Genomic DNA, 14,212 nt, shown 5'->3' on the forward strand with positions numbered 1-14,212 from the left:
AACACTTTGGGAGGCTGAGGCAGGAGAGTGGCTTGAGCCCAGGAGTTCCAAACCAACCTGGGAAACATAGCAAGACCCCATCTCTAAAAATAACTTTAAGTTAGCTGGGCATGGTGGCATGAACCTGTGGTCCCAGCTATTTGGGAGGCTGAGGTTGAAGAATCGCTTGAGCCCGGGCCTCAGAGGCTACAGTGAGCTATGATCGCACCACTGCATTCCAGCTTTGCTTTTGTGCCGCATGTGACTCTGCTGGCAACATGAGACATGTAAGACCTTGTCTTGAGAAAAGAAAAATAAGTAAAATTTGCCAATTAGATGGGTATAAAATGGTGTCTCCTTTTAATTATACTTCATGTTACCCTGATTACAAATATATTTACTGACCATATTTCTTTTGTAAATTTCCTATTTTTATCTTTTACCCACTTAAAAAATTGAATCATTTCTTTTACTGATTTCTAAAGGTTGTTTATATGTTCTAGATATTCTTTATCACTTGCACATATTTTTACTTAATCTCCTATGGATCTGTGACTTGTCCTTTTACTTTTTTGAGGTTGATAATTTCAGCATAATGAACTTAAAGTACTTTTATGATTTGTACTTTTTATATTTTAAGAAATTATTTCCTATATAAGGTTATAGTCTAATCTTCTCTATTTTCTTTACAAAGATTTAAAGTTTGTTTTGCACATTTAGGTATTTAATCCACTTGGAATTAATTTTTGTGTAGGGTGTGAAATAGGGATCCCTTTGAGACTCTTTTTGTCTGTGTGGATAACCAGTCAGCCTACCACCATTTATTTAATAGTCCTTTCTTCCACAATGACCTGCAATTCTACCTTGTATATCTAAAATATCCATGTTGTATATGGGTTTATTTCTGGACACTTTCTTCTGTTCCCTTGGTATATTTATCTCTTCCTACACCAATATCACACTCATGTTTTACAAATTTTTAGCAATTTTGATAGGTGGTAGTGCAGACTCTCATACTTTGTCCTTTTTCAAAAGTGTCTGTTCTCAGCCCTTTGCTTTCCCTTTAAACTCCAAACTCTTGGGAATTGGAATTACATTGACTGTCGATCAATTTGGGGAGAGTTGTTTCTGTCTGAACATGATACCTTTCCGTGGTCTTCCATGTCTTTGGGTTAAGTTTATTAATGTTCTTCTAAAGATTTTGTGCATATTTCATTGTAGTTACTGTTGGGTACTTTTGTGTTTGGGGTTGCTTTTTAAATGCAGTTAGATAGATTCCATTTTCACTTTATTGCTAGTTTATATGAATGAAATTGACTTTTATATGTTGATTCTGCAACCTTGCCAAATTCTCATATTACTTCTGATAATGTCTGTAGATTCTCTTGTCAGAAGGGATATAGTAAAGAATTAAAAGGAATTTGGGTCTTTTTTTTTTTTTTTTTTTTTTTTTTTTCTGAGACAGGGTTTCACTCTGTCATCCAGGCTAGAGTGCAGTGGTGCAGTCATGGCTCACTGCAGCCTCGACCCCCCAGGCTCAGGTGATCCTTCCATCTCAGCCTCCCAAGTAGCTAGGACCACAAGTGTGTGCCGCCACACTCAGCTAATTTTGTAATTTTTGTAGAATTGGGGTTTCTCCATGTTGCCCAGGCCGGTCTCAAATACCTGGGCTCAAGACATCCTCCTGCCTCGGCCTCCCAAAGTGCTAGGATTATAGGTGTGAGCCGCTGCACCCAGCCCAATTTCTCCCTTTCTATTCCATATCCTTTTTTTTCTTCTTAATCAGCATAACTGGACTTCAGTACAACTTGGAGTAAAAATAATGGTGGGAAAGCATTCCTTGTTGATTACATACAGAATGTTTTATTTTGCCAGTATATTACAAAGATTGCTATATGTTGTGTGTTTTTTGTTTTTGTTTTTGTTTTCTGGAGACAGAGTCAGAGTCTCGCTCTGTCGCTCAGGCTGGAGTGCAGTGGTGCGATCTCGGCTTATTGCAACCTCCACCTCCCAGGTTCAAGCGATTCTCCTGCCTCAGCCTCCTGAGTAGCTGGGATTACAGGCACCTGCCACCATGCCTGGCTAATTTTTGTGTATTTTTAGTAGAGACAGGGTGTCGCTATGTTGGCCAGGCTGGTCTTGAACTTCTGACTTCAGGTGATCCACCTGCCTTGGCCTCCCAAAGTGCTGGGATTACAGGCGTGAGCCACTGTGCCTGGCCACTTTATTTTTTAAATGATAGTATTTCATCTACAAGCCTTCTTTGTGTGCTTTTTCAAATCTCGCTGGTTATTTTTGATGGTCTCTTACTCCTTTTTGTTTTTTATTTTATTAATTAATTTATTTATTTTGAGGCAGAGTCTGGCTCTGTGGCCCAGGTTGGAGTGCAGTGGTGCAATCTCAGCTCACTGCAACCTCCACCTCCCGGGTTCAAGCAATTCTCCTGCCACAGTCTCCCGAGTAGCTGGGATGACAGGAGCGCACCACCAAGCCCGGCTAAATTTTCGTATTTTAGTGGATACGGGGTTTCACCATGTTGCCCCCAGGGTGATCTGGAACTTCTGAGCTCAGGCAATCTGCCCACCTCAGTCACCCAAAGTGCTAGGCTTACAGGTGTGAGCCGCCGTGCCTGGCCTCTTAACTCCTTTTAAAATTTAGATTTCCTCTTTACTTTTTTAAGTATGTATATTTTGTATCTGATAATTCCTATCTGAAATCCTTGGAGATCTTATTCTGTTATTTTTTGGTTGTTATTGCTGTTAATGTTTTCCATAGAGTCTTGTTCGTTGTGGCATTTTCTTTATGGCCTTTGTAATTTTGGATTTTGCTTTTTCATTAGCTCATCTTTACATTGGGGAATCCTGAGGCTCATGGGTTGAGGTTTTGTTTCTGTGGTCAATATGTGTGTTTGTTTATGGCAGATTTTCCACAGCATTACCAACTAATACCCCTCTAATTGCTTGGCTTAGGTTTTCCCAGACAATGCAAGTAGTAAAAATTCAAACACAAGTCCATGTATTATTAACAGGCTGTCATTACAAACTTCCAAGTTACCCCTTTTTTCTTTCTTACTTTTTTTTTAAAGACAGGATCTCACTCTGTTTCCTAGGCTGGAGTGCAATGGTATGATCATAGCTCACTGCAATCTTGAACTCCTGGGCTCAAGTGATCTTCCCACCTCAGCCTCCTGAGGAACTATGACATGTGCCACCACACCCAGCTAGTTTTTAAATTATAGAGACTGGGTCTCACTATGTTGCCTTGTCTGGTCTTAAATTTTGGGTTCAAGCCATCCTCCCACCTCAGCTTCCCAAAGTACTGGGATTACAGGCGTGAGCCACTGCACTTAGCCCCCAAGTTATGCTTTTTTAATCCCAAAGCACTCAGTTTATTTTTCCAGCTGATGAAATTTTTTTTCCTAATCCACCTATTTGCTGATTTGCTACCTTTTAGAGCCCAGGGTGGTTTAACAACCACTCATCTCCTTTTAAAGCTCTAGGTTCCTGTTATCGGCAGTTGACACCTCATGGTACCCAGAGCATCTGCATGAACTTCTCATTCTGGTTTTAATCTCTGAGGATTTCCCTTATTTTCTTGTAAGCTTAGCTATGCAATTGGAATCGCCCTGCCCCACCCCAGCATTTATTTTGTTTTATACAAAAAGAATTTCAGACTACCTGGTTATCTCTATTGCTGGAAATGAAAATCCTATAGATTCGTTTATGATTTTGAACATTGTTACACTGGATGATTCTGGTTGGGACCCAATAGTAACTGGGCAGGTTTTTATTCCTAGTTCTCTCCACGGTGTTAGACTGCTGGATCATATGCATTTGAGTACTGGTGGGAGAGAGTTTGGTTTTCTTAAACCTGTAGAAGAAAATAAGGATAATTTCTAATGTTTCAGATTATGTATAAGTAATGGTATCTTTCTGTATCAGGTGGTAGAACTACAAAACAGATTATCCGAAGAATCAAAGAAAGCAGATAAACTAGATTTTGAATATAAGCGGCTAAAAGAAAAAGTTGACAGTCTTCAAAAAGAAAAGGACGTGAGTATATATATTAGGCATTTTGGTTTTGAGCACTGCTAAAATTAAGGCGATTATGTTTAATTCATGTTTGGCCACATTAATTCATTTAAGTTATGAATTTAAAAATTAGAAATCCTATTTATTTTTAAGCTATAGGAGAATTCCATTTGTGTTTCAGAAATAAGGCAAAAAAGTGGAAAGAATATTTTTATAATACTTCCATTCAGATTTCTTTTTTATATAGTTATCTTTTCTACCACTGTTGCCTCCTTTACGTTGTTCTGCTCATGACTTTCTATAAGTTTATGTAGCTTTCTTGTTTTCTGTATGATTAATAGAGGACTTTTTGTTGTTCAGCATATTTCAAATCTTTTAAAAATATTTCTACTTTTTCATGATTTATGAATATTTATTGTCTTTGTTCTCCAATGTTTTATGTCTAGTGAAAAGAATGTTAAGAAGTTAGTTACTAATTGTTAAAGATGGAGTAGGCAGTTTTGTTTAACTATGGATAGCATATTGCCCTGCACATAGTAGATATTCAGTATTGTTAAATGGGAAAAATTGTTTTAATCTTTTCCTCCTTCTATGATCTTTCCATAGAAAAGCAAAAGGTAAAACATGTTCATGTTCACTATTGTTTATCATTCTATTAGGTAAGGCAGAGGCCTCTGATGAATAAATTCTTAAAACATGAAGCTAACCCTCCATGTTTTTGTGTCTCTCCAGAGGCTGAGAACAGAAAGGGATTCTCTGAAGGAAACCATTGAAGAGCTTCGTTGTGTACAAGCTCAAGAAGGGCAGCTCACAACACAAGGTAAAAACGTTTTGCGAGTACAAACCAGATGATTTCTTTTTTTTTTGAGACGGGAGTTTCACTCTTATTGCCCAGGCTGGAGTGCAATGGCACTGTCTTGGCTCACTGCAACCTCTGCCTCCTGGAACCTCTGCCTCCTGGATTCAAGCGATTCTCCTGCCTCAGCCTCCGAAGTAGTTGGGATTACAGCCACACCACCACGCCCAGCTAATTTTTGTATTTTTAGTAGAGATGGGGTTTCACCATGTTGGCCAGGCTGGTCTGGAACTCCTGACCTCAGGTAATCCACCCGCCTTGGCTCCCAAAGTGCTGGGATTATAGGCGTGAGCCACCATGCCCAGCCAGATGATTTATTTATAATAGTATAAATAAAACTATTTGGTTCACTTGAACATGATTGTGCTAATAGATAAAAATGAAACATTGGGCCCATGTGCGCTCCTCCTCGCAAAGCCCGGGCTCCAGTGATTGCCTTTTCTTATTGGTCCAGATGGTGGGCCAAACCCTTAGTCACTGAGCCAATTTCCAAATTAGTCACACCCGCCTTTTTCAGACGAACGCGCAAAAGGTGGAGAGGAATCTGAAAAGCAGTTCGTCTTAGAAAATGGCCAAACCCAGACAGTCTCTGCGGCTCCTTTCCATTCTGAGAGGACCGTGCCCCCTTATTTTTGACCTCTAAGCCGTGCGTAAAACAAGAACCCTAAGGAATCGCCTGGCAGTCCAGCTGTCTGTGTGGATGCCGAGTCCCTCCTGAATTGCAGGGCCTGGCTACTGATTGGCCAAGAAAGGCCTCCTAGGCCCTCACTAGAGGATATGAACTCCCCTCCTTGGCGTAGCGACGGGAAGGGGTGGCTCTGGGGTGGACAAGCAGCGGGCTGGGGAGAGGCGGCTACGGGTGGGGCGCACCCAGGAGCGGGAACCTGGGAGGCCGGGCTCTTGAGGGGTTGCGGGGAGGAGAGAGCCCGCCTGTTTCCTAACAATGAAAACACCACCAAGCCCTCAGCGCCGCCGGGCTGGGACACCTGCCTGACCTGTGTTCCCTTAAGGAGGATTCTGTGCTGTTAGGGATTATTTTTATTCCAGCCCTTGACATTTCCGTACTTCATTTCTCAGTCAGCATTGATTTTTAAAACTCCCGGCCTAGTCTCTTGCCATGGCCTCATTCATCCCGCAGTTACTGAGCACCTGCTGTTTGCCAGGCACTGTGTCTATTAGTAGAGCTGAAGATACAAAAATAAATTAGGCAACTGTGGTACAAGATGATAGGTGCTATAATTGAAACGTTTGCAAGGGCTGGTAGTGACGTAAAGGATCTTCTTTGTGGATAGATTTACCCAGAAAGCCTTCCCAAAGACACGGGATGAGTCAAGAAGGAATGATAGGGCTTTATCAAGCCCATGAAAAAAGTGGACGTGACTTCTCCAGCTATTGAATTAGATGACGCTGCCGTGCTAATTTCTCCAAAGGAGAAACAAAAGTAGTGTAATAGAGGTATTCTAATACTTACCTTAAGATAGATACATATGTTGAGACGGAGTCTCGCTCTGTCACCCAGGCTGGAGTGCAGTGGCGAGATCTTGGCTCAGTGCAACCTCCGCCTCCCAGGTTCAAGTGATTCTCCTGCCACAGCCTCCCTAGTAGCTGGGACTACAGGGGTGTGCCACCACGCCCGGCTAATTTTTTGTATTTTTAGTAGAGACAGGGTTTCACCGTGTTAGCCAGGATGGTCTCAATCTCCTGACCATGTGATCTGCCCACCTCGGCCTCCCATAGTGCTGAGATTACAGGCGTGAGCCACCGCGCCCAGCCAAGATGTAGAGGTAGATGTGTATGTGTATATATATATGTGTGTGTGTGTGTATATATATATATATTTTAATCCAAGTGCCATAAGAGGTGATTTAAGTCTAATTCCTACTTTGTTGTAAATTGCTTTGGGCAGACAATTTAAGCCTAGACCCAACAGTGCTATTCAGGTTAGGGGCTGTCAGTGTTTGGTAGAAAAGGGCAAATTTACGCCAGGCATGGGGGTCATGCCTGTAATCTAACCCTTGGGGAGGCTGAGGTGGACAGAGGGCTTGAGTTCACAAGTTCAAGAGCAGCCTGGGCAACATAGCAAGACACCGCCCCCCCCCAACAAAAAAAATTTAAAAATTAGCTGGGTATGGTGGTGTGTGCCTGTGGGCCCAACTACTCAGGAGACTAAGGCAGAAGGATCACTCGAGCCTGGGAGGCAGAGGCTCCAGTGAGCTGAGGTCGCACTACTGCATTCCAGCCTGGACAACAAAAAGGAAAAGAAAAGGGCCAATTTAGTAATAGGACAATTTGGTAAGGATGACAGAAACAAAGACTTAATTGCAATTTGAGTTTTTTAAACCTCATCAAGTTGGTATAAGAATGGTGTTTCTTGGCCAGGCACAGTGGCTCATGCCTGTAATCTCAGCACTTTGGGAGGCCGAGGCAGGTGGATCACAAGGTCAGGAGATCGAGACCATCCTGGCTAACACAGTGAAACCCCGTCTCTACTAAAAATACAAAAAATTAGCCGGGCATGGTGGCGGGTGCCTATAGTCCCAGCTACTCGGGAGGCTGAGGCATGAGAATGGCGTGAACCCGGGAGGCAGAGCTTGCAGTGAGCTGAGATCGCGCCACTGCACTCCAGCCTAGGGACAAAACAAAGAAAGAATGGTGTTTCTTACTGCATGGTGAATAGTGTTAGAATCACCTGGGATGCAGATTCCCAGGTCCACTCATGCCTACAAATCAGGGACTCTGGGGACAAGGCTCAGAAAGGTGAATTTTAAAATAGTGCCCCAGATGTTTCTTGTGCACATCAATATTTTAGGCCCTCTGGCATAGGATAATGGAGGCAGATGTAAAGTAAAATTCATTTCCTCACTTTGCATGTTGGGAGAACATATTTATATCTCACCTTTCTGTCATCCCCTTTATTATCAGTGTGAGATCATACAGTCCTCAAGAAGTATTAATGAAATGACTTACAGAAAAAATTTTCTTAAATAACACTCTTGCCTGACACCTCTTATATAAGCAGAAAGGAGTCTGGGACCTCAGCTTCTAAAATGGGAACCATGCTAAGGATCAAAAAGTGAAGACACTTGGGGACTCCCTGTCTTGCAAATACAACCAACCACAGAAGGGTGTGAGAGTAGTTTCTTGGCTTGCTTGACTTCCTTCTCACTTTCCCTTGGTTGACCCAAAAAGACCCAAAGCTTAATCATTTAGGTGGGCTGATGATTCCATATAATTCAAACTTTCAATCACTAAGAGGAAAAAAAAAGATGTATGGAGATACCCCAAAACATATTTAGGCTAACTTTATTGTATGCTTTATTTGATTAAAACACTTAACCATTAGGCTGGGCACAGTGGCTCACACCTGTGGTCCCAGCATTTTGGGAGGCCAAGGCAGGCAGATCACTTGAGGCCAGGAGTTGGAGACCAGCCTGGCCAACATAGCAAAACTCCGCCTCTACTAAAAATAGAAAAATTAGCCAGGCATGGTGGCGCGTGCCTGTAATCCTAGCTACTCGAGAGGCTAAGGCACAAAAATTGCTTGAACTCGGGAGGTGGATGCCACAGTGAGCTGAAATAGCACCACTGCACTGCAGCCTGGGCGACAGAGTGAGACTCCGTCTCCAAAAAAAGAAAAAACAAACAAAAAACAAAAACACTTAACCATTAAAGAAGGCCCAAAAAGATTCACAACATTAAAAAGAAAACTGGTGTGTACTATCATAAACATTGAATACCATCATAATGGGCTCTGCTGCTAACTAGCTGTGCAGCTTAAGCTAGTAACTAAACTGTCCAAGACTTGGTTTGTTCTGCGAAATGAGAATCATAACTTATTTCTCCAGAGCCAGATGAAGAGTTTTAGATGCTCTTAAATGCAAAGCACTCCCCAGTATGTAATTTTAAATGAAAACAGTATTAAATGTAATATAGAAAAAGTTGTGTTTTTTCCTATGTTGGCTGTAATACTCTGATATTCTTTCTTAAGAAGATATCACATAACCATTTTCTTTTTTTGAGATGGAGTCTCGCTCTTGTCACCCAGGCTGGAGTGCAATGGCATGATCTCGGCCTTGCTGCAACCTCTGCCTACCGGGTTGAAGTGATTCTCTTGCCTCAGCCTCCTGAGTAGCTGGGATTACAGGTGCCTACCACCATGCCTGGCTAATTTTTTTTTTTTTTTTTTTTTTTTTTTTTCAGATGAAGTCTCACTCTTGTCCCCCAGGCTGGAGTGCAATGGCGCTATCTAAGCTCAGTGTAACCTCCGCCTCTCGGTTTCAAGCGATTCTCCTGCCTTAGCCTCCTGAGTACCTGGGATTACAGGCACCTGCCACCACACCCAGCTAATTTTTGTATTTTTTTTAGTAGAAACAGGGTTTCACCATATTGGCCAGGCTGGTTTCGAACTCCTGACCTCAGGTGATCCACCCACCTCGGCCTCCCAAAGTGCTGGGATTACAGCCATGAGCCACCACACACAGTCACTTTTTGTATTTTTGATAGAGAAGGGGTTGGCCAGGCTGATCTTGAACTCCTGGCCTCAGGTGATCTGCCCACCATGGCCTCCCAAAGTGCTGGGATTACAGGCATGTGCTACCGTGCCCAGCCAGATAACCATTTTTTCTTGACAGATTAGAGTGACCTAGTTTTCCTGGTGATCTAAGCTCATACCTAGTGGCAGGTAATTTCGTGTTGCACACTTAACACAATTATGTCAAAGATTAAATAGGATATGGGCCAGGCATGGTGGCTCTTGCCTGTCATCCTAGCACTTTGGGAGGCCAAGGAAGGAAGATTTCTTGAGTCCAGGAGCTTGAGTTTAGCCTGGCCAACACATTGAGACTCCATCTGTCTCTAAATATATATTATAAAAATAAAAATAATGGCTGGGTGCAGTGGCTCATGCCTGTAGTCCCAGCTACTTGGAAGGCTCAGATGGGAGGATCACTTGAGCCCAGGAGTTTGAGGTTACAGTGAGCCAAAATTGTGCCGGTTCACTCCAGCATAGGTGACCGAGCGAGACCCTGTCTCTAAAAGGAAATGATCCTTTTCTTTTAAGTACATCAGACTTCCTAAAGCAGTGATTTTTTTTCAACTGAGAAAAGTTGGGTTGGTGTCACTCCATTAAGGAACTTAGATCCTAAGGAGAAAACTGCTCTTTCTCCTAGGAAAAGAACCACACTTCGCTCAAGGTTTACCCCTCCCACTCCTTTGTCATCAGCTGGGGATGGTGGAGGCTGATGGATTGCTTGTTTGGCTTCACAGTTCACTCCCAGACTAGTAACCAGCTTGTGGCTTTTCAGTTACCTGAAACTGGAATTTTTCTTTTCCTCTGACTACAACATTCTTTTTTCCCTGCTCCTCTCCTTCATTTCACCTCCTAGCCCTCTCTCTGTTTTCTTATTAATCAGCTGTCTTCTTGCTTCATTTTCTAGTTTACCTAGCTGCACAGAAACCATTTTCACTTTGTTCTCACCACCACTCTCCTTCGTTATTCTCTTTACCGTTTCTAGACCAAGCTTGTCAAACCCTAATTGAAATATCCTAATTTTTTTTCCCTATTCCAGATTACCAAGGACGACTGAAGGAGATTATTATATATCTTTCTTGTTTTCACCAAAAATATATCGTTTGTGATTATAACAGCATCCTCATTGCTGCCTTGCTGTTCTTTCACATATCTCTAATCATCTCTACATGAGTTTTGTTTTTTTTTTCTTTTTTTTTTTTTGAGATGGAGTTTTGCTCTTTTTGCCCAGGCTGGAGCGCAATGGTGCGATCTCTGCTCACTGCAACCTCCACCTCCCAGGTTCAAGTGATCTCCTGCCTCAGCCTCCAGAGTAGCTGGAATTACAGGCGCCTGCCACCATGCCCGGCTAATTTTTTGTATTTTTAGTAGAGACCATGTTGGCCAGCTGGTCTTGAACTCCTGACCTCAGGTGATCCACCTGCCTCGGCCTCCCAAAGTGCTGGGATTACAGGTGTGAGCCACTGCACCCGACCTCTACATGAGTTTTTATACAATTTTAAGAATCTAACCTGAAATTTAACCCTTTTTCTCTCAGCTCTGATATCATCAAGAAACCATAAGGCCTTTCATGTAAACTATCACATTTGTTTCTTTGCACCTGTAAACCTATAGGTTTTAACCTTGCTGCTATAGTTTGAATGTCCCCTCTGAAACTCATGTTGAAAGTTAATACCCAATGTGGTAGTTTTGAGAGGTGAGGCCTTCAAGAGGTGATTAAAGCATGAGGACTCTGCCCTCAGGGATGGATTAATCCATCCATGGATTAATATGTTAATGGAGTAATGGTCATCATGGGAGTGGGACTGGTGGCTTTATAAGAAAAAGAGGGCCTGGTGCGATGGCTCACACCTGTAATCCCAGCACTTTGAAAGTCCCGAGGCGGGTGGATCACCTGAGGTCAGGAGACCATCCTGGCTGACATGGTGAAAACCCGTCTCTACTAAAATTACAAGAACTAGCTGGGTGTGGAGACGGGTGCCTGTAATCCCAGCTACTGGGGAGGCTGAGGCAGGAGAATCACTTGAACCTGAGAGGCGGAGGTTGCAGTGAGCCGAGATTGCGCCACTGCACTCCAGCCTGGGTGACAAGAGTGAAACTCCTCAATAAAAAGAAAAAGAGACCTGAACGAACAAGTGAGCATGCTCAACCCCTTCATCATGTGATGCCCTGTGTTGCCTCGGGACTCTACAGAGAGTCCCCACCAGCAGGCAGGCTCTTACCAGATGTGCCCCTTCAGTCTTGGACTTCTCAGCCTCTAGAATTGTAAATAATATTTTTTTTTTTTTTTTTTTTTTTTTGAGATGAGGTCTCACTCCTTTACCCAGGCTGGAGTGCAGTGGCACGATCTCAACTCACTGCAGCCTCTGCCTCCTGGGCTCAAGTGATCCTCCCACCTCAGCCTCCCAAGTAGCTGGGAATACAGGCACGCATCACCATGCCTGGCTAATTTTTTGTATTTTTGGTGGAGATGGGGTTTCACCTTGTTGCTCAGGCTGGTCTCGAGCTCCTGAGCTCAATCGATCCGCCCACCTCGGCCTCCCAAAGTGCTGGGGTTACAGGCATGAGCCACCACACCCAGCCAAAAATAGTGTTTCTTATAAATTACTGAGTTTCAGTTATTCTGTTATAAGCAACAGAAAAAGGACTAGGACACCTTTCTTGTGTATGTATCCTTTGACCTAGCACTTTTGCTCTAGGAATTAAATTTACCCTAATGAATTAAAGCATTGTTTCTACTAGTGAGATTTTGAAACAGTGTGAAAGTTCAGCAATACAGGAATAGTATTCTTATTCAACTGTATACAGTAGAGCCATTTAAAAGAATAAGGTGGCCAGGTGTGGTGGCTCACGCCTTTAATCCCAGCACTTTGGGAGGCTGAGGTGGGCAGATCGCCTTAGGTCAGGAGTTTGAGACCAGCCTGGCCAACATGGTGAAACCCCATCTCTACTACAAATGCAAAAATTAGCTGGGCGTGGTGGTGGGCACCTGTAATCCCAGCTACTCGGCAGGCTGAGGTAGGAGAATTGCTTGAACCCAGGAGACAGAGGTTGCAGTGAGCCAAGATCATGCCACTACACTCCAGCCTGGGCGACAGAGTGAGACTCTGTCTTAAAAAAAAAAAAAAAAAAGAATAAGGAATATTTTCTATAAACCTGACAGAGAGAAATATGTATGTTACATCTTTACATTTAAAAAGTAAGGCTGGGCACAGTGGCTCACGCCTGTAATCCCAGCACTTTGGGAGGCTGAGGTGGGAGGATCACCTGAAGTCAGGAGTTCAAGACCAGCCTGGCCAATGTGGTGAAACCCCATCTCTTCTAAAAATACAAAAAATTAGCTGGGCGTGGTGGCGGGCGCCTGTAATCCCAGCTACTTGGGAGGCTGAGACAAAAGAATTGCCTGACCCCAGGAGGCAGAGGTTGCAGTGAGCCAAGATCGTGCCATTGCATTCCAGCCTGGGCAACAGAGCGAGACTCCGTCTCAAAAAAAAAAAAAAAAAGGTAGAATAGAATAGAGGTTACCAGGGGATAGGGGAGGGAGGCATAGGGAATTGGTTACAGAGTTTGTGATTTGGATGATGAAAAAGTTTTGAAAATAGGTAGTAGTGATGGTTACACAACATTGTGAATATACTGAATGCCATTCTGTTGCACACTTAAAAATGCTTAAAATGGTAAAATAATAATACTTAATAATATTTTAAGACCACTGTGACGTGGTCCTTTACTTGAAAATGATTTTTGCTGTTAAAATTCATGCTCAAAGTAGGGTTTCATATCGAAAGTTGTGTAACTGTGTTTTCCATTAGTCTTATATTTATGTTTGTATATTTACAGGGTTAATGCCTCTTGGAAGTCAGGAGTCTTCAGACAGTCTAGCTGCAGAGATTGTTACACCTGAAATCAGGTAAGGAGATTGTGGTGTTCACACTTACACTGCACAGTATTCCTGGAGAAAACGTGCTTCTCTACAATATGAAGAAGATAATTTCCTTATTCTTTCTCACCGACACTTTCAACATGAACTCAGTGTTAAATTTTTATGTTTTCAACATGTTAAAAGCTTTCTTCCACTGGCCTACGGAAAATTGATTTGCTCACTTCAATAAGACAATCTTTCACACATAGAAAGCCAATTGTTATGTCCAAAGCTTGAGTATCCTCAGCAGACATTAAGCAATGAATACATTTGGCCTGTAGACAATAGTTATGCTTAGCTATAAGCATGCAAAATTATTAGTTATTAAGATTTATCTGCTAACCAGCTGGGCTTGGTGGCTCACGCCTGTAATCCCAGCACTTTGTGAGGCTGAGGCGGGTGGATCACAAGGTCAGGAGATCGAGACCATCCTAGCTAACACGGTGAAACCCTGTCTCTACAAAAAATACAAAAAATTAGCCATGTGTGGTGGCGGGTGCCTGTAGTCCCAGCTACTCGGGAGGCTGAGGCAGGAGAATGGTGTGAACTCAGGAGGCGGAGCTTGCAGTGAGCTGAAGTTGCGCCACTGCACTCCAGCCTGGGGGACAGAGCGAGACTCCGTCTCAAAAAAAAAAAAAAAAAAAAAAGATTTATCTGCTAACCACACGGAAAGGTCTGGGAAAGATAATAATGCTATAGACAGGAGGAAATGACTCCCCATCTTAACTACTCTTCCCTCAATCATACCTTATATTTTTAATCATAGCATTTTAAAAATTCCATTTATTTATTTATTTAGAGGCAAGGTCTTGCTCTGTCACCCAGGCTGGAGTGCAGTGGCACAGTCATGGCTCACTGCAGCCTTGACCTTCTGGGCTCAAGCAATCCTCCTACCT

General features: G+C 42.9%; 1 protein-coding gene across 11 annotated transcripts in view; it reads left to right on the plus strand.

Moving 5' to 3' along the window:
• The window catches only part of HOOK3 (hook microtubule tethering protein 3), a 134,001-nt gene that overhangs the window by 73,208 nt on the left and 46,581 nt on the right, over positions 1–14,212 (plus strand). For all 11 annotated transcript variants that reach the window (XM_063816319.1, XM_063816321.1, XM_054656702.2 and 8 more), the window contains 3 exons: positions 3,921–4,031; positions 4,743–4,830; positions 13,235–13,304. In XM_063816319.1, coding sequence (XP_063672389.1) covers positions 3,921–4,031; positions 4,743–4,830; positions 13,235–13,304 — 269 coding nt within the window. The remainder of the gene's footprint in view (positions 1–3,920; positions 4,032–4,742; positions 4,831–13,234; positions 13,305–14,212) is intronic.

The sequence above is a fragment of the Pan troglodytes genome, chromosome 7 (genome assembly GCF_028858775.2).
Source record: "Pan troglodytes isolate AG18354 chromosome 7, NHGRI_mPanTro3-v2.0_pri, whole genome shotgun sequence".
Classification (NCBI taxonomy): domain Eukaryota; kingdom Metazoa; phylum Chordata; class Mammalia; order Primates; family Hominidae; genus Pan; species Pan troglodytes.